The 20,528-nt window shown below is 46.5% G+C and overlaps 1 protein-coding gene across 5 annotated transcripts in view; it reads right to left on the bottom strand.

Moving 5' to 3' along the window:
• MAPK9 (mitogen-activated protein kinase 9) overlaps positions 1-20,528 on the bottom strand; it is a 48,764-nt gene that overhangs the window by 1,008 nt on the left and 27,228 nt on the right. For 3 of the 5 annotated variants that reach the window (XM_032846840.1, XM_032846836.1, XM_032846839.1), the window contains exons 4-11: positions 20,007-20,065; positions 17,395-17,533; positions 9,415-9,580; positions 8,042-8,113; positions 4,766-4,948; positions 3,606-3,730; positions 2,352-2,415; positions 1,323-1,394 (exon numbers count right to left, since the gene is read on the bottom strand). In XM_032846840.1, coding sequence (XP_032702731.1) covers positions 1,323-1,394; positions 2,352-2,415; positions 3,606-3,730; positions 4,766-4,948; positions 8,042-8,113; positions 9,415-9,580; positions 17,395-17,533; positions 20,007-20,065 — 880 coding nt within the window. Of the gene's footprint in view, positions 1-1,322; positions 1,395-2,351; positions 2,416-3,605; positions 3,731-4,765; positions 4,949-6,841; positions 6,981-8,041; positions 8,114-8,447; positions 8,520-9,414; positions 9,581-17,394; positions 17,534-20,006; positions 20,066-20,528 lie in introns of those variants that run through there. The other 2 variants (XM_032846837.1, XM_032846841.1) reach the window with 2 other exon arrangements.

Genomic DNA, 20,528 nt, shown 5'->3' with positions numbered 1-20,528 from the left:
ATAATCATGCTGAAAAACACCTGCCTCTTTAAAAAAAGATATTCATAGAAAGTTGGTGAATTTATCCTACAACTCTCAGTGTAACAAAAGACTGAAGCCCAAATAAGGGCTTGAGGGTCATCAGACGTTTCAGCTACAGTCATCAATACTTTGTCCGAGGGAAAAAGCAGTAATCTTGGAACAATTCTTTTGTAATAAAAACGCAATGGAAAAAAATCAGATGGGGAGACACACCTTGAGAGACTCTTAAGTCTAGGGAACAAACTGAGGGTGGCTGGAGGGGAGGGAGGTGGAGGGATGGGGTAACTGGGGGATGGGCATTAGGAAGGCACGTGATGTGATCAGCACTGGGTGTTCTATGCAACTAATGAATTATTGAACACTACATCTGAAACTAATGATTTACTACATGTTGGCTTTTTAAATTAAGAAAACCGTGCTAAAATAAAAACTATATACAAACAAAAAGGAAAAAATTAGTGGCCTCCTACTCATTTTATTTTTGTTTTATATAACCTGAAAACTGACATTTTGAGTCTTTAAGGTACATGAAACTATGCTATTTCCTAGGGCCTGTATTTTAGTCTGGTGCGAGCAAAAAATAAAACATTTGAGTTCTCAGAGGCCAGGGCCTTCAGTCTTCAATTTGTGCCTTGTTAACCACAGGCACCTAATTCTGTGCTGAAGTTATGTAATCTCCAGATACTTGACATGTACGTCATGCTGAACAGAAAATTCAAGAGAGAGTCTGTGCCTCTGTGTGCATGAGTGCGGGCTTCTGGGCGGAGGGACGAGTGAGAGAATAAATATAACGCGGAAGGACCTCACTCAGGAAGCAGGTGGGACCCTACAACCCTGAGCAAACACCACACATGTTCTATCTCCGACAGTTCCACGGGGAATCGGCCACCAGGGAGGCCAAGTACAAATACAGGAGAATTAGATGAACAGCTTTCTCACAAGGGAACCAGACTGCATTTTACTTAGATTTGCACGGATTTTCTTCTGGAGCCGGGTGGGGCCTGCCCAGAGAGGGTCATGCACTGTGGTGAACATTTGAAATTCAGCTCCCTCACCTATAGGTGGAGCTGGCAGGAGCAGAGGCCAGCATGGAAGCAGGCCGGTTCTAACCCAGTTCTAACCCCCTGAAGCAGGAGTCCGGCAGCTGCTGCCACTGCGACACCCCAGAAAGGCAGCCGACCTCCCATCAGGAGCTTTCGGACCTAGGGCCGGGTGAGCTGCCGTCTCACGTGCCGCTACCATTTAGGAAAGTTGGATGGGGAAAAGGAGACTGGGCTCAAGCTATCAAAGCAATCACTAACCTGAAGGCTGATCTTTGACCACGCCATTCTTGCTCCTCTCTTCCCAGTCCAGCACTTCCTTGTAAATCAGCTCTTCAAACAGACACGCAAGGGAGAAGCCTCCATCAGTTTCTCTGCATCTCTGAACCCTGCTTCCTAATCAATCAGGGTCACTCCAAGGGCAACGCGATGCCTTATTTTTAACAGTGATATATGGTTAACTCAAGAATACTGTCTACCTAGACCAAAACACCCACGTTTCGATACATTACATCTTCTCAACCTGACTGAAGGCGGTTCTGTACCCAAAGGGGTTCTACAAGGGGCGGGGGACTAGCAAAGTGGCTCTCGTGGAGCATTTGAAAGTACCACATGCTTTCGCGCCATTTGCAAGCATTTCTCTCATTACTCGGGGTTCTCCAAATGGAGCCAGTATCCAGCTGTGGGGGAGAAGCCCCTCCAGCCTGGCCAGAAATTTATCCAAACTCATCAGTCATTTCTCGGGTTCACCCTTAGTTTCCTTGATTCTGACTTGTAAGTGAAGCAAACAACCTACCAGGGAAGCATCAAGGAAGGAGTCCTAGAGTCTCGGCATTTGTGAGCCAAGAGAATGCCTTGAGCATCTCCCTGGCACAGAGTGTGGCTGTGTGTGTCGCTCTGCCGAGCGCATGTTCATGCAGGTCCCGGCTCTCCAGTCACCCCGGGGAGAGCAGACGTAATCCGCTTGGGCAGAGCACGTTGCCATGTTTGACCTGCTCTGACCCAGGTTCTCAATTCCTACTGATTCTGCTTTTTAATGGGGAATTGCTCTTCGACCTCCTGGTTACGAGCTTAGTTGCCCATGGGCTGTTTGGTGAATCTCACAGTCTTCAGAAGCCACAGTATGCAGCTGATACTGGCTCTTCTTGTTAACTGCAAGTCCCTGCTCTACGAGGGGGTGGGAAGACTAGGCTAAGAGGGGCTGCAGGGCCTCTCCTGCTTCCCTAGAAGGGCTCCCGCTGACAAGTGACTGCACAGGCGAGCAAGGGGCAAAGTCCCATCTGCCTTTACCTTTCCACTCTTCAATCGCATGTTCTCGTTCTTCCAGCTGGGCATCGTAAATCTGAGGTGGTGGCTGAAAATTAAATGACACGTGAAGTCAACAGTTACAAATGTAACGAGGCATGAAGACGGTAAAATCGCTGGGGAGATCCTCATCTATCTATCATGGGGCTTTCATTCAATACATGGCTCCTGAAAGGTTTCTTCAGAAGTGCGATGTCACGTCACTTTGCGAATCAAAATAATTAGGGAGAAATTAACCAAGAAAAAAAAGGAGCTATTGTGGTCCTCTTAATAATGACATGATCTCTAAACACTCTCACGGCATCTGCCCAAATGTACCTATGAAGCAGTAATCATGAGCCGCTTCCTAGTGACCCGCCCTGGATGAGCACCGTGCCGGCTCAGGTTTGCAGTTCTTCACGTCAGAGCCCCCTTACCCAATCCCCGACTCGCACAGGACTGTTCCAAAGACCTGCTTCAAAAGCCCATGTCGATAAATGGGGCTCCTTAAAACACTGTTCACTGTGGTGGTGAAGCCCGCAGGCCAGCCCTAAAGCGAGCCTGCCGCCATGAGCCAGAGAGCATTCAGGCCACTGCTGCTAAGGCAGAATGGCCCTGAGCCCACAATCGCAAGTGGAACTGCCCTGACAACCTTCTGGCGGGTGCCTCTGGGGAAGGACAGATAACCCTGGGATTTTTAGCAAGTTTCCTAGCCTCTCTGACCGGGTGGCCTAAACAAGCTGTTACAAGCAAAGCACGCGGCACCCTGCCAGGCACATGCTGGGGGCTTCGTAAGTGGTGGCATTACGATCCCACGCCAGCTTGTGTATAAAGGAAGACAACGTGTCACCATAGCATAGGCCCGTCTACTCCTGAGCTACATGGAGCAACGGCCCCAGGAGCAAGGGTCCCAAAAGGGACTCAGGTCTTGGACGACCCCTGGCCTCTTTGTAGTCAGGAGTCCTCTGAAATCTAGAACTTGTGGGCACCTGGGTGGCTCAGTGGGTTAAGCGTCTGCCTTTGGCTCAGGTCACGATCCCAGGATCCTGGGATCGAGCCCCGCATCGGGCGCCCTGCTCAGCGGAGACTCAGCTGCTCCCCCTGCTTGTGCTCTCTCTGTCGGATGAATAAATAAAATCTTTAAAAAAAAATGAAATCTAGAACTTGCTCTCTTCACGCAGCCATTCGGACTGAGCCATGGAAGATCCGAGGAAACATACGGCCTGCCCCCCCACAAGTCCCTCTGGAACACAGGCTTACCGCTTCGGCTTCAGCAGGGTCGTACCAAACGGTAATATAAGGGTGACGTAAAGCTTCGTCCACGGAGATTCGCTTGTCGGGATCAATCACTAACATTTTCGATAACAAATCTCTGGCTTGACTTGCTAGGGTGGAAACAAATGATTAGATGAATACACGAATGCCGAGACACAGAACATCACAGAGGAAATGTGACAGTGCAGACAGAATAGAGATGTATTTGCCCTGAGAAATTTTTTGGCAGGTTCCAGATCAATCAAGGCTTTTTCTTTACGATTAAGCCAAGAAGCCACTTTCACTACCATCAGGTTTTTGACCTCCATTTCTTGGCTCTGGATCTGGGAGGGGAGGGGGGGACAGGGCACCAAGGGGACACAGGCCAACAGGAGGCCGACATGGCGCCTGGGGAGAGCTGCCACTAGGGAGGGCCAGGGGCCCAGCTAAGGGCCGCACTGCTTGACATGCAGGCATGGAGCACCGGCAGGCTCTTCTCTTCATGTCCCCTCCAGATGGATTACAACAGACCTCTGAAGCCATACAATGATCTCATGTTTGCCCGTGATCGAACACATCATGGATGCCTCCCCTATACCCAACTGCATGTAACGTTGGCAACATACACTTAAAAAAAAATCTAGAGATTACTTGTTAGAAAAAACCCAACATGCTCAGTAACTCACCTAAGTTTTGGCAATTAAAGGTCACATCAGTAGGCAAAGGAGAGATGGGGCTTTTCTGACGGAGGCACAGTTTACCCTGAGGTGGAAAGAAATCTATCCTTTCCCTTAAATCACTGCTTTAGTGACGGGCACGGGAGAAGGGGGGGAGGAGCTTTATTTTATCCTACTATGGGCTAGAATCTTAACTCGAGGGTTCCTTGTACCCAAAGACTGTGATTTCCAATTGCTATAATTAACATAAGACTGGTTCAGAGGGACTCGAACCTTTTCATTTTGACCAAAGGTTTCAGCGTGGCCATTCTGTAGAGGACAGAACTTTCAGGTCTCTAAGCCTTCAGGCTGCCCTGTACCTCACTTTATTCGACGGCTTCCACTATTTTATCTCCCCACATCCAGAGGCGTCGGAACGAGGACCCGAAGAGGCCGAGAGCAGTGCCCAGACTGTGGAAACAGGGATGAGGGAAACAAAGGGCCTCTTACTTTTAATTTTGTCTCGTTCGGATTCGGATGGGAATATCCAATCTGGAAAGAGCTCTTCGAATTTGATGCCGGGGTACTTCGGTCTGTTTTCTACGTAATTCCTCACGGTTGGCTGCAGTTTCTTCATAAAATCCGCAGACGGTGTTCCTAGCTGCTCAATGACTTTATTCCACTGATCAATATCTAAGGAGTCTCTTGAGGAAAATACAACTGAAGGGCCTTACGGTCACGTCACATGAAGTAGCATCATTCAAAGAAACACGAAAACCCTCTTTTGACCTACTGACAGGTAATGAGTGAGGCCATCCCACAGGTGTTTTGATACAATATGCAAATACGGTGTGGGTTTCCAAAGTGGAGACTAGTTTTAAAACCTCTGCGCCTTTCTAAACTCTGGTCACAGTATATTAGACTGACCCACCATGGGACGTATGCCTTCCCCTTCTAGACCAAATGACAGTTATCTTGTAACTGAAGGATACCCATGACAGAGGTGATGAAAGATGAAGTTAGATAAATAGGACTTCAGCAAACCAAAATCAGTTTTCACATCGAGGCTACTTAGATTCGAAAGCTCACTGAAGTAGACAGACCTGGGTCCCGGGGTCACGGCTGGGAAAGCAGAGGCCCCACGGAGGATGGTGCATGAGCCAGGGCTCGGGGCTCTCAAGCCCAGAACCTGTCCTCTCCCACGGAACCACGGGCCTGCCTAGGACTGGGCTTAGATGGACAGCTCTGTAAGGTCATTCTCATTCCTCTGGCACTGACCCTGACCATCACTGCAGTACCCTGGAGTGCATCTTACTTCCTTTCAGGGAACATGACCTGGGTTTCGGACTCCACTGTGCTCTAACCATGTGCCAGGTGCTGGACACTCAGTCTCCCTTGGCTCCCAACTTGCTTGCTTATAAAATGCAGAAAATACCAGCTTTGCCTAGTTCATAGGGGGCTTGGAATAATGGGCATTATGAGTTGGAAAGTGATTCTGAGACTGTAAACAATGATAACAGAGAATGTAGGCCAGGAAAAAAAAAGTCATGGAAACAGCAATGTTTAAAAACCCATTTTCAAAAGTTGTTTAAAAAAAAAAAAGGAATGGAGGTTTGTCTTAGAAAAATGTAATCACATTATTGTGGAAGAAGCCGGGGAGCTGAACAGGCTCGGGGGATGGGCTCTGGCCACTGGAGTCACTAGCATATTCTCCTCCCTCACTCCTGTGTTCCTATGTGCTGCCGGAGCTGGATGGGGAAGCCCTCAAGCCCTTCTCACCACCTTCACTTTCCACTGATCCTCTGAAACATCCCTCGTCTCCCTGCTCCTGCTCTTGTCCTTGAGTCTGTCTGCCTTCAGCCCAGCCTCTGGAACAACCTTTTCCAACATAAGTCAAGTCGGAGCCTAGAAAAGGGCAGGTGCTGAGTAAATGTTTAGTGTGCTCATGATCAAGGGTCATTTCTGTAGACTAACGGGAGGAAGGGAAAGGGTGGGAAGGGAAACATCACCCCCAACAAGCCTGGTGGGCCTTCTGAGTGTGTGCGTGCACTACTATCCCTTGGCTCCCATGGGCCTCTCATTATGCTGAAGGGGGATCGAGGCTGAGGGAGGCCAGGACTCCTGTGCGCCTGAGGGTGGCAGCTCCCTGTCTCTGATGGGCTACTGTGGCACAGGAGGTCCTCTTCTACCCCAGGTCATGGATCTGAAGCACATCTCAGAGCACTGCAGTCTAGATGCCAGAATCTTTTCCCATTCTAGTAATTTTTAATCTAATGTTTGAAATAGTGGGCAAAAATTGCCTCTGGAAAATGATGTTAACCCTGTATATATATTTTGAGAATGACATCAGGTGGCCTGATATATAAAAATATTAGTTACCGACATGGCAAGATGTTAATACTTAAGGGAGGAACTTCAAATTAACTTTGTAGTGCACCAGAAAGTATCCACAGTTTTTATACTTTCTGAAGAAAACATTTCTTAATTCAAAAAAGGAAGGGCACAAAATGAACAAGAATTGAGACCAATGAAATGTTAAGTAGATCCTTCTAAATTATTTATCTTCAGAATACATCAACTTTTCCCTTTTAAGCTGAGTCTGTTTGCAGGATAAAGACCTCCTTATTTATAGTTTGGAACAAGTGAATCAAAGGAAAGGCAATGGAAAACTGCCAGAAAATTTATTAGAATAAAATAAAATGCTGTATTTAACTTCACATAAAATCTGTGATGTGAAAAATGTCAAGGAAGGCAAATAAAATGATAGGAACAAATCTTTTCATTCCACATTTGTGTTGTAAAGAATTTATATTACATGAAAGTCACCCTCATAAAATTATAAAAAAACTAAAATAACTTTAATAAAATACATACAAAACACTGACTACACAGCTCCATCTCCTTTAAAAATAACCATCAATCTGCCAATGGACAGAGACCACTTTAAGGTTTCATAAGGCAAAAACAAAATCAAAGACTAATGGAAATCGTAAGTGGTTAGAACGCAAATGAAAAAGGGAGCATGTCTGAGTGAAAAATATTAAAGATGGGAGAATGTGAGGAGCGTGATCAAGGAAAGCTACTCTAACGAGCATGTTGTCTCGTCTGCTTTATGCTCTGTGTTATTAATGTGATTTGCTGACCACAGTATAAGTTAATCTTCTGCATAGTATATTTACTCAGACTTCTCCAGGTGTGTCACAAAAGAACCTTCTAGATGGATCTTTTAAAAATTTCTACGAAATGTCAGCAGAGTAACAGGCAAGAAAATTAACACATACTGTTCCTCACCAAACTTCTTTTTGATCTCTTTTACTTCAGTCTTATGTAGTGTGCTTCAGTTCTTACTTTGGGGGAAAATATTTTAGTCCATACTAATAACTAGCAAAATGGTATATTAGTAATTGAATGACACAATAATACTGGCCTATTTAACTTAGACAGCAACCTTCCTCGTTAAAACAACTGAATGATTTAAATAAACAGTATTTTTCATTTAAATATCAAAATATGTTTGACAGAATAAATCAATTCCTAAGCTATTTTTGATAAAATTAAAACTAACATAATTGGTTTAATGTAACTCTAAGCCTCAATAAAGTCATTACAGGTAGTCAAATGAAAAAGAAAACATAAAACTGAACCACTTGGTTTGTGACGCTAATTTAACAAACATAATAAAGACCCCCCCAGGATACAGTCTACAAGTACAACATTTTCCTTTCGAGCTCCTGCTGGCCTCGCCATTTATGGAAAGCATGGCCAGGAAGGTCCCGGGAAGGATACGATCAGTGCCTTGGAAAATCACACAACCTTTCACCAGCTCTCCCATGATGCAACCCACTGACCAGATATCAACTGAAAATAAAATGAAATGATAAAATTATGAAGTGCCATGAACAAAACAAAGGTGAGGAAAAGGAATTCTAACAGTGTACTAAACACACAAATATGGAAAAATAAATGGCTAGCTAAGGGTGAGCTGTCCCCATGGTGCGAATGATTGCCGGCCTCCGCTGTGGCCTTCGGCTTCCGGCAGTCTGGGCTGTAGTGCCTGAGGGTCCAGCACTTTACAGCATGGGAAACAAACAGACCCGCTGACAGAAGAGGTGGCTGTGCCCCCAGAGCTGTGTGCAGGCAGGCGCCCGCCCGCCCCCACGGCCCGTGCTGGGTCTCTCCCTGTGAAGGATACAGTCTCTTCCTGGGAACAGGACTTTATGGAGGACCATTTCTGCCATGATGCACCCGACAGACCAGATGTCCACTACCAAACACCAGGTGATTAAAACCAGCCTGAGACCCCCATGCAGCTTTCTCAAGACCCCCTCCCAACAAAGACAAGCCCGGCTGTCCTCAAGTATGGACACCACGCCCACTGCGTGACCCTCTGCTACCCTGTCATGCCTGTAGGACCTCCCGGGAGCAGGTGCGCTGGTCTGGGCTTCCCTGGGGCCTGAGGGCCAGACAGAGGGCTACTTGGTGGCCCTGCTGAGCACTATGGGAGGAGCCAACGGGGCCACCAGGAAGCCATAGAGAGACATCTCTCGGGGTGGGGCGGGGGGGACACTGGTGACCATCCAGATCACCAGCATGAAGTTTCAGACTTTTTTTTTTAATCAGCAATTTGATATTTTTATTTTTTTTATGCTTAACATTGAAAAATTTAAGTTTCAGACTCTTAGCGAGTTAACTGTGATTGAGTTCTTTTTGACAAATTTGTCGAGAGCTAAGTTACAAAGGGCTCTGATATTGTTCGAGTAAGTTAAGTGTTGATGTTAAAAAACCAGTTTTACACAAAAAACAGCATGTATCACTCCATTTGTACTAAGCTCAAAAAATAAGGAAAAACCAGGCTTTGGCACTGGAAACCAGGGTAACAGCTCCCTATGGGGGCTGAGGCCTGGAGGGGGCCCAGGGAGGTCTTCAGGTACTGCTGGTGTGGTGGGCCTGCACATGTGTCCTAACTAAGCATGTTAAAGTTGGAGATGGTAAAAAGTACTTGTTTCAAAAGTGAATTTGTACAAGCGGGTGATTTCAGCCACTGGATACATGAGACTAATGACTTTGCACCTGTGGGCCTGCCCAGGGTGTTTCCTGTGGCCCAGGGGGACACTGCTAGTAGTGAGCCTCGGCCACACAGGGGCGCCGCCCGCACTCACCGTTCTCTTTGTAGCCCATGCCCAGGATGACTTCAGGCGCCCGGTAATAACGCGTCACCACGTATGGAGTCATCATGAAGTTGGTACACGCCGTCCGGGCCAGGCCAAAGTCAAGGATCTTGAGTGTGCAGTCTGATTTTACTACGATGTTGCTAGGTTTCAAGTCCTAGGACAGAGACGGCTGAGGTGAGCGTGACGACCCAGAGCACACTACACCGCCAACCTCACACGGCAGGGATTCGTGAGGCTGGGGGCTGCCCGGGTACCGGAGTTCTGGGACACCAAGGGGGGTTAGAACTGAAAACTGGAATTTGGGAAAACCCAACTCTCTCAAATTGAAACAAATACAAATTCACTTTAAGAAGTCAGATGGTCGCCCTCGTCCCTATGTGGGAAACGTCACGACATCTCTTTGCTTATTAAAACCTCCTTGGAGCTCCCACAGAACCCAGCTTTCCCTCCTCCACACCTGCTCCTCCTTCAGTCCCCAGCTGTCCCACAGAAATATAACGCAGGCCACACGGAATTCACATTTTCTAGTAGCCACCTTAGGAAGGACGAATACAAACATATAAAGTGAACTGTAATAAGGTACCTTATGTAACCCAATATACCCATTAACATTATCATTTTAATATGTGAAGCAACATACAGAAATGATTAACGAGACAGTTCATATTCCTTTTTTGGTACTGTTCTTGAAATCCACTGCATGTTAACAATGACACCACATTCTGAGTGCTCGACAGCCCTAAGTGGCTCGTGGCTGCCGCACTACTCAGCACGGGGCTAGAATTCTCTAACTCCACAATCTTTGAATGGAGACTTCTCCTCTCAGACAAAGAATTCCATGGTCCCCAAGCCCGCCCCACCGCACACACCACCCAGAAGGCACCCTCATCTCCCCCTGCCAGAGCCAGTTCTGTGACTGGACACCCGGGCTGCGCTGTCAGCTCTCAGAGCCCAGCCTCATCCAGTGGATGCACCAAAGTTGCTCGCTGTGTGAACACATGTGTCACCCTCCCCTTGACCCCACACCCTGGACACATGAACAAGAGTTCCACCCCGGGCCTTTCTTCACGAGGACCCTCTCACCTCCAGATCCTTCCTCAGGCCCCAGGGATCTGATTTCTGGCTGGGGTGGCAGCCTGCACATCTGCCCTAGGAACTGTGCCTTCTCAGCTACCCGTGTCCGCTGTCCTCCCTAGTCACACCGAGCATGGGAGGACCTGGGAAGACTCAGTGTGAGGGGTCACGCCCAGCACCTGACTAATGCCTTCCAAGGAACATGCACAGATGGGTGCACGCAGGTGTGCCTTGAGACATTTAAAAACTCCATCAGATAAAATTACGTTTCATTACCGTTGAATGTTCTCAACTTCTTGGATTTGGTAGAAATATGTAATATTTGAAAACGCAATGAAAATTCCCACCGATTCCCATGCAGAAGCCCTGGCGTCACTGGCCACTACCGTCTCATCCTCTCATCCATGTGTCCTGATGTGGGGAAGCCTGCGGGAGCTCCCCCATCCCTCTGTGAGCCCCTCACGCACACCAGCGTGCCTTGTGAGGAGGCAGTCATATAGCTAAGGCAAAGAACCAATTTATCTCTAGCTTCTTTTTTTTTTTTTTTAGACCAAGACTATGGCAAGAACAGGTATCTCACCTGCTAACAGGTGTGATAATGCTCAACTTCGTGAAGCAAAAATTTTTTTAAATGTCCAAATGACAAGGAACAATTTTGGTCTCTTTGGAAAGGAATGACAACATCCAGAGCTAGCCAACACACAGCCTTCCTGATGCTGTTGGTTGGGATGTCAAAAGGTGCTTTCTTTAGAGGAAGCTGATTTCTTCCTCTGGAGTCCACCCCAGCCTTGATCTAAAGCAAAGCCATAGGGAAAAGGGTTAGTAGAGCAGCTCTCCGTCCACCACTCAGTGAACCGCAGAATGAGGTAGAAGACCTGCCAGTCTCCAGCCCCTTCCAGCTGTCAGAAAATTCTCCCCTCAAGCGGATTTGGTTGGAAGGACACCCTTTACTGCCATCTGCTGGAAAACTGTGATAACAAAATGCAAAGCCGCTGTCTGTGATGTCCTGGCAGGCCTGAAATGTGCTAGTCTGGGGATGCCTGGCCACAGGAGGGGCTGGAAAAGGTCTCGGGGCTCCTGATGGCCCCCCCACTTCCATGGCATTTTCTCCTCAGCCTCCACACATAACCAGTGGCAGCTTTCCAAACCAAACCGGACTCAGGGCTTCAAGGTGGTAGAGGAAAGACAGTTCAGCCCCTTCAAAGCTTGAAGACCACCCCAAACAGGGAAAACAAGAAACACACATTAAGATACAAAGGACACACGAACTTGGGGCTTGGCCCACAGATGTGGGGATGGCCACGAGAGCACAGCATCCCTGGGACAGACAACAAGAATGCGTGAAACAACTATAGCCACAGAAGGGCCAGAGCAGAGGAGAAGGGGGCCGAGGGCGTCACCCCATAAGGAACCATTTTTACCGGTCAGTTCTCAGATCAGAACCCAATGACCAGAGCGGTGTCCTAGGAAGGAGGGCCCTGCACATGGTGACAAGCGTCCGCTGCCTTGATGTCCCCGGTTCTTCCCTAGAGGTACCTGCAGCCACTCACCGGGATGACTGAACCCTGGGACAGGAGGCTAAGCAGTCATCTGGAGGACTGTGGGACACGAGCTCTGAGTGGACCCTGAAACGCAATGACCCAAAGCACCATGGTTCCAGCTAGGTGACGACACAGACCTGTGCACACTACGGAAGGACATTGCTGTTTGTCCCATCTGTGTGTGAACACTTTCTGACCCTTTCTCCCAATCAGCATGGAAGAATGCATTTGCCCTGTCAGTGGCTTCACGCTGTACTAAGGCCTTAGTAATCGGTTCTAGGAGCTCTGTGGTGGCCGGCACTGCAGCTGCAACCAGCACTACCTAGCTGCATAGATCTTGGCGGCGAACATTCTCTGGGACCACTGAGTTTCCTCCAGGGCCAGAATGGGGACTCAAACAGGTCTGTGACACGGAGCGCCTTCCTTGAGTTCCTTGAGTTTCAGTGGTGGCCCTAATCTCCTCTATCTATGCCGACTCCAGAGATCAAACATGTTTTTGACTTATCCTGGTGGGACAGTCTCATGTGTCCATTTGGCCTTTGCCATCATGACACCTCTTACCTTACAGGCCAAGGAACCAGTGAGGGGGTCACTCCAACTGCCCAGTATATCTGTTCCGATCATACAATTTCAGGACTGGGGAGGGGACTGCTGGCTGCATCCACGGGCCCAGTAGCCTGTTCTGAGCCCCCAGAGTCAGACCCCTCAGATATGAAGGTCTGGGTCACATGCAGGCAAGCCACGGAGACCTGGCAAGGCGACAGCCGAGGGAACAGAGAGTGGAGAAGGGAAAGTGTGCATCTGTTGTGGCCTAGAGAGCAACTGCTGGGACAGGAGCTACCTTATTCTCAAGCTCCCCTCAGGAAGAGAGACCCATGGGGAGAACCACAGAGCTCCTCCTGACCTGTGTGGCTCCTGGCCTGTGACAGTGTGGGGCAGGAGCCCATTTCGGAGACACCAGACTCCAGTAGGCGGCTCGGGGACTGCGGTGGGGGAAGCTTTCTGAGGGCTATAGTTGCAGCCTGCAGCCCTGCCCTCAGCCCCTCCAACAGCTTAGCCCTGGGCTGCCTTCCACCCGCCTCTCCAATCCCTGCAGCCCAGTCCCCAGCTCTTCGTCATAGGCCTTCACCTAGTACGAGTCTCGCAGGTCCAGTCCCATCCTGGCAGGCCATGCTGTCCATGAAAAACCCCACATGCTCTCTGGGGACAAAGAGTGGCGGAGAGGCAAGAAATGACTTGGCTGAGTGTGGTACATTCCAAACTCAGTGAGCAGCCCGAGCACCACAAGGGGAACCACAATGCCCAGGAAAGGGTCAGGGCGTTCCAGATCTCCCCAGCTCCATCCTAGAAGAGAGGCCCAGGCTCCTTCTTTACCCCTATGGCCCCATAACCTAGAAAAACTGAAACCAAGATTCCAGACTTGGGCCTTGGCACAACAGCAACAGATATGCTGGTGGGAGGCACAGGGAGGGCATGGGTGTAGTGGAGGTCTGCATCCTGACCCAGCTCCACCCCACCCAGCTTCTGACACCAGGCATTCTGGGCATTCTGAAAGAAATACTACAAATTTTCCAGAACTCTAGGGCATAGACTTCCAGACTGAAGGGCCATCAAGTGCCCACCACAAGGAATGAAAAAATTTCCGTATCAAGGCATATCATCATAACGTTTCAGAATCCAAGAAATGAAGAAACATTTTTAGAGGATCCAGAGAGAAAAACACAACAGGGCACTTGCAAATGATCTGGAATAAGAATGGTATTAGAAAACTCAAAAGCCAAACTACACCACACTAAAACAGGGTCCTGCATTTACAACTTGGAGGGCAACTGATTTGGAACTAAGAATTCTATATCCAGCCAAACTACGAATCACATGACAGGCAGGGCAGAATGAAGAGTTTTAAGCATCTGAGGCCGCAAGAACGTTTACCTCCCATGCACCACTTCTGTGGAAGCTATTGGAGGATGTGTTCCACCAAAATAAGGGAATAAACTGAGAAAGACAGAAAGGGGTCAGGAAGCAGGTTAAGGAAAGCCCCAGGGAAATGCTAGGGCCAGGGCCAGGATGACCCCCCCACCGCATCAGGTACGGGGGTGGGGGGCAGCCAGTCAAGGTGGGAACAGCGCTGAGGCTCTGAGAGTGAGGGTCCACCCGCAATGAAACAGCACATCACCTGGACACACTGAGAGGAAACCCAGACGTTTGGCAGAAGGCTTTGTGTTAACTTAGCAAGGAGAGCAGAGCAAACTACTTGCTCCTTGAAAAGCAAAAGAACAAAGACCACAAGTGTCCTTAACTCTGGGGGCGAAAAGTTGAAAGGAAAAGAAACTCTATCGCAGTGTAAACAGAAGACTGCGGTGGGCAGGGGGCTAATTAAGTGGTCAGAGTGATAGACAACACACCACCCATACTGGTCCAAACCCGACAACACTGCCAACACCAGGGAGGTCAGGCCACAGGAAAGGTAGCCGAAGGGAAGGGGAAGCTTTGGGTCAGGGAGAGGGAGCTAAAGTGATACCTTATGCCCCAAAGGGAAGGGACGGGCATAAACACCAAAATAACAGCTAAGAGAATGGAGTTTGCTTCTGGGGAGCAAGAAATTAGAAGGAGGAAGTGGGGACTCTTTTTCTTTTTTCTTTTTTAAATAAATATTTGTAGAACTATTTGACCCCTGATTAAAATAAGGAACAAATCAACCAACTTGTTCAGAGAGTTGCAGAATAATTACAAACAAGGTGATCCCATTTGAAAAGTATAAACTGAAAAGGACATCAGTACACACAGATACATTGGTAGTAAGGTAGTCACTCTAAAGTTTGGGAGCAAACACCCAGCTGCTATCACCAGCCACCCCCATTCAACAGCCGAGAGCTGGAGGACTTTCCCTTCTTTTAAGTTTTTGAATCATACAAGGTAAAAAGTGGTGAGGCTATCAATGTTTTATTTTTCAAATAATTAAATTTTATATTTAGTATAAAAGCATTTTAATAAGCAAAACTGAAAATGTGTATTTTGTGCATGGCACTGTGTATGAGAGAAAGGACCAGAAAGGCTCATGGACAACCGTCAACCCACTAACTTGCTCTTCATCACCTCTTGGGGCCTGGCCGGGTGGGCGGGGTGGGCCACTGGGAGCTTCTCGCTATTTGCTCTATCTCCCTTTCCCACTACCAGCACGTGGTTCTTTCACGAGCGAGCACAAAGTCCAGCAGACCCGTGAATGTGTGAACAGGTAGAAGATAAGCAGGCGGAGTGGCAAGTCCTGGTGGGGTGGTGGACAGGATGGAGAAGGGCTTGGTGGGATCACCTGCTCGGGTGTTCTCGGATTTCTAAACACTGTGCTGGGCAAAGTAGACGCCCCTTTGGACACTCTTTGATATTCTGGTCATCAGGAGTGGGACCAAGCTTCAGGGACCGAACATTCCCTAACATGGGCATGTGTGCTGCAGCCCTAGAAAGGTCCCTAGGATACTGCTTCCCCACAAATTTCTGGGCCCAGGAAGGGAGGAACAAGTAAGGCAAACCATTTTCCTTTACAAAACTGATAAGGCTTAACAGAGTAAGGCTGGAAACTTATTCTAAAGCGTCAATGTTTAACACAAAATGTGGTTAAGAGCTAGGAAGAGTGTCTTAATTTATATAATGGACTATGAAAATTTTAGGAAGCAAGAGATAATAGTATGTTGGGAAATGTTTATTTTTAATTTAAAAAATGAGTATGATTATGCTAAGTGAAAGATGTCGGTTGGAGAAAGACAAATATCATATGATTTCATTCTTCTGTGGAATTTAAGAAACAAATGAGCAAACAGGGAAAAAAAAAGAGAGTGAGATAAACCAAAAAACAGACTCCTCACTATAAGAAAATAAAGTACTGGTCACCAGAAGGGGGAAGGTAGGGGGATGTGGGAAACAGGTGATGGGGAAGAAGGAGGGCCCTTGCTGTGATGAGCACTGGGTATATCAAAGTGATGAATCATGATATTGTACACCTGGAACTAATATTACACTGTAAGTTAACTAACTGGAATTAAATAAAAACAAAAGAAAAAATGAATAATATTATTTTAAAAGAAAATTTGTCAACAGAATTTATATTATTTTAACTGGACACTTGGTGGCAGCAAAGGCCATATTTTAAATAACATCACCCAGTCAGGAGCACAGTGTGTGTGAGGCCCCACACAGGGCCCTGGCTGGGGACCAGGTATGCCGCCCAGGCCCGCGGGCTTTGGGGTCCCAGACCTGAGGCTCGTGGCTAGGGGTAAGGGCAGTCGGGTCCTCTGTGGTTTGGTGTGCTGTGCAGTTGCGGCCAATGTTTCCTGGAGCCTAACAGATCTACCACACCATTGAAAATCTCTCTATTCTTTCCTTTATGAATAGGCTTCTTTGTTCCAGTCTCACTATCTTTCTCCCCACACAGATTGTGGTTCAGAGAAATGACAACTTCTTGATGTTGGAATATAATATCTAAAGACAATCTGTCGACAGAATTAGTATGGTAATAATTTAGGGAATGCTAAGAATGTTTCCAACACAATTCTATTATCTCTGCCTGTAGTCTCACTCAACATTTTATTGTCAAAGAAAATTCTATCCTGATGTTCTGCTTGCACAGTGATACAAGTCAAAAAAGAAACAAAAACTCCTAAGAGCAGCTTACAGAAGTACACTGTATCCACTGGTTTTTAAATGCTACTTCCTGACAGAGTACAGCCAGCTGTCCTTCAAATCCCAGTTTAGGGGCTCAGGACACCCATCCTGGGCCATTCCAGAAGTTCCCACCGAGGGGCCGGGATGCTGCAGTGGCAAAGCTTTACGACTCTAAGAAATGGGTATTTGGGCCATAATTTATGTATGATTTCTCAAGCAACGGTATCATTTACTACTTAGCCTCTAACTGTTCCCCACCCCAAATCTAAACTCCTGCCTCATTAAAAATGGGATTTCAAATACGGCAAATATATTAACAATGAACAAACAGATGGTTCTGGGTAAATAACATTGAGGAGTTCTCTGTTCTATTCTTGTAACTTTTAAACTTTAAGTTACTTCAAAATTAAAGGTTTTTTTTTTAAAAAAAAAAAAAAAGGTAAGTTTTCTTCTGCAGCATCAAACCAAGCAGCTCAAGCCTGCATCCGAGTGGCTTGTGCGGGCTTGGGCCAACAAGGCGCTCCACAGATGTCTTCTAATCTCAGTGGGATTTGGGAACTCAACACGATCCCATAATTTCTTTGGATTCTTTTGACACTGGCAACTTTAAAAAAAATATTAAGTTCTTTTGTGCCTGGAGAATCATGACTGGAAAACGTGACTTTAAAAATAAAACTAACGTGGCGTCACTACTTACTCTATGAATGATACCAGCTGAATGCAGATGTTTAATACCACAGAGCATCTGGTAAAGAAGGTAGGACATCCTTTCATGGTCCAGCTCCATGTGAATAACCTGACATAAGTTAGCATCCATTAATTCCATAACCAAATACCTGGGGGAAAAAAGATCAGCCATGTACACATAAAAATCACCCAAAATTCTTTTATGGTCCTAAACTATATTTATATGAAACAGTAATAACTTACTACTTAGTTACTGCACTAGCTAAAATTTTGAAAAAAAAAAAAAAAAGATAACTTGTTTTCTCTAAATATTTATAAGGTATCATGTTAAAAAAAAAAAAGCAAACATATAATGGAACTTAGCAGAAGTTTTCCAAAAAAACTATCAACATGATGTATTTCACATTAAAACAATTTTTAAATCATAGACAACAGAATCTCAAATATTCAAATTCTCCCAAATCTTTATTTATGTGTTTGGTTTTTTTTGCTCCTGGATCATACTTACCAGTAGAGAAACCGTGCTGTTACTTCTCTCATGTTAAGAGAATGCTTGACCTTCTGCCCCCACCAGCTATACCCCATATTCTTGCTCTCTGCAAGCAAAACTCCCCCAAGAGGTATCTATACTTGTCATCTCCCATTCTTCTCCCATTTGTTCTGAAGCCCACTTCCATGGGGTATGTGACCCACCACCCTGCTGCAAGTGTCCTTGCCAAGACCCTTGATGACTTGCATGTCACTAAATCCGATGGCCTATCCTACAGTCCTGGCTAGCCGTGCCCTGCTCCCCTTCCCAACTTCTTACTGTTGGGGGTGCCAGTGCTCACGCCTTGGCCTCCTCCTCTTCTCTGACTATCACTGTCTTGGTGATCTCCTCTGATCCCTGGTCTGAACACTTTAAACACCATCTGCAGACCGTCAACTCTCAAGTTCATACCTTCTGCCCAGACTCTCTCCTGAACGCCAGGCTTATGTATCTAACTGTCCATGTCCCAGGCCTACTTGGGTATCCAAGAGGCATCTCGAGGCCCATGTCCAAAACTGAGCCCCCAGTTGTACCTCCCCCACCAGTTGGCTCTGCCTGTTGCCCTCCTGTCTCAGCTGGGAGCACCTGCAAGGGGCTCAGGCCAGCAACAGGCGTCACCCTCAGCTTCCCCTTCTTCACACTGCAGTCCTCTACAGTGGCTCCCCTTTCGGGACAGTTTCAGCCTCCAGTCTGTCCCCTTTACATAGTACCCTCTGGCCTAAATGCAACCACCATCATCCATCCCCTACATTGCTGTGGGGCTTCTGTGTCCCCATCCCTGCTGGTCCCAACAAAGACACTAAAGTTATTCTTTGACAATGTAAATCAGGGAAGCTCACTCCTCTGCTGGGTCTTACTGCCTTGACTTGAAGTAAGTGGCCTCGATGCCCAGGAGGGTCTGGCCCCCATCACTTCTCCGAGAGCTCACCCTCTTCTTTCCTCTGCCCCTCCCTGCCCCACCCCAACTCTGCTCCAGCCACACTGGCCACCCGTGGCTCTCAGAGCACAGTGGGCATGGCCCCACTTCCACTCCTTTATACCCTGTTCCTTCTATCTTGATCTCACCTTCCCTCAAATATCTGTAGGACTAACCCCGAGCCTCCTTTACGGGTTTCTTTATCCCCAGTCCAGTGAGGTCTTTCTCCTCCTCTGCTTAGGATGTTCCTTGACTCCTAACCCCCCGCACTTCTGATTCCCTAACCCAGCTCATTTCTTCCAGAACACTCGTGACACCCTTAGGATGGTGGCACTTCCTTACTTATGTTGACTGCGTATCTTCTCTGGCTTTCGCAAAGCTCTAAGAGCGAGTATGACGGCCTGCAATTCTTAATCATAAAAGGGATCTTGGCCTGTTTGGGTCACTGAAGTATGCCAAGTCTGAGAGAGTGCCTAGCACACAAGTGGCAATCAGATATTTGTTGAATGAACGCACCACTCAATATGGGATGAGTTGGGCATTCTATTTCAATACAATAAATTAATATTTTACTGTTTGTAAGATAATTCTATTTTGGATTTTGGAATTTCATGGTGTTTAGTGATATAATGATTTCAAATAACAATTATAAAGCCTTGAACCCTGTCATCCTGGCTTTCGGGGGCACTAGAGAAAAACATTTTATATTTCAGCAAAGCAAATCAACAGCATTAATGGTCACTGTCTACTCCAAAGAATTATTTCCAGTCATCCTGTCAGTTATGGAGATGATAATATCTAGGCACAAATAGTTGAATATTATTATCTTTCTTAACATTTCTCCTCCACACGGGGCACCTGGGTGGCTCAGTGGGTTAAAGCCTCTGCCTTCAGCTCAGGTTATGATCTCAGGGTCCTGGGATCAAGTCCCACATCGGGCTCTCTGCTCAGCAGGGAGTCTGCTTCCCTCTCTCTCTCTCTGACTGCCTCTCTGCCTACTTGTGATCTCTGTCAAATAAACTAATAAAATCTTAAAAAAAAAAAATTTCTCCTCCACAGAAAAAAGTGGCTAAATATATTGCTACCTACATTTCTGAAGTAAGAAAAGCAATTACTTTCTTTTCTAAATTTTTAGTCTTTGATGCATGGTGCATTACTGAGTAAAAATGATACTTACACATCTTGAAATTCTTCTAGAGTCTTTTGTGGTGTAAACACATTTAACAAACTAATTATCTGGAAAGAGAAGATTTATTATTCCTCAGCATGTCAGGTAACTTCACTTAATTATCAAAATTAACTTTAACATTAAAAATGTATTAAAACTGAAAAATCATAGCAGAGCTCAGTATTTATTATTTTTATTAGCTTTACCAAAATATCCTATTACATGATATTTGAGAAAAGTTAAATGATTAGGATTCTCACCTTGGAAAGACGATATACTTTTAATCAAATCACATTTGATGTGTCTTTAGTAACTCATTATGACAGAGTTTTAACACATAATGTCTTTCGGGCTCTGAACATAAACAGGTAGACATTATGGGTAGAAAAACACCAAAGCAATATGTTGACTCTGAAAACTGAAATATGCTCTACAAATTTCTGAAGTTTTGAAATATGAAGGTGAAACCTGTATTTTTAGTATGATAAAGGTGAACCCCTCACAGTGTTATGTATTTACTTAAAGATGGTT

Source organism: Lontra canadensis, unplaced genomic scaffold (genome assembly GCF_010015895.1).
Source record: "Lontra canadensis isolate GAN:19392208 unplaced genomic scaffold, GSC_riverotter_1.0 scaffold181, whole genome shotgun sequence".
Taxonomy (NCBI): Eukaryota; Metazoa; Chordata; class Mammalia; order Carnivora; family Mustelidae; genus Lontra; species Lontra canadensis.
The sequence above is the reverse complement of the archived record's forward strand: the minus strand, read 5'-3'. Positions and strand labels throughout refer to the sequence as shown.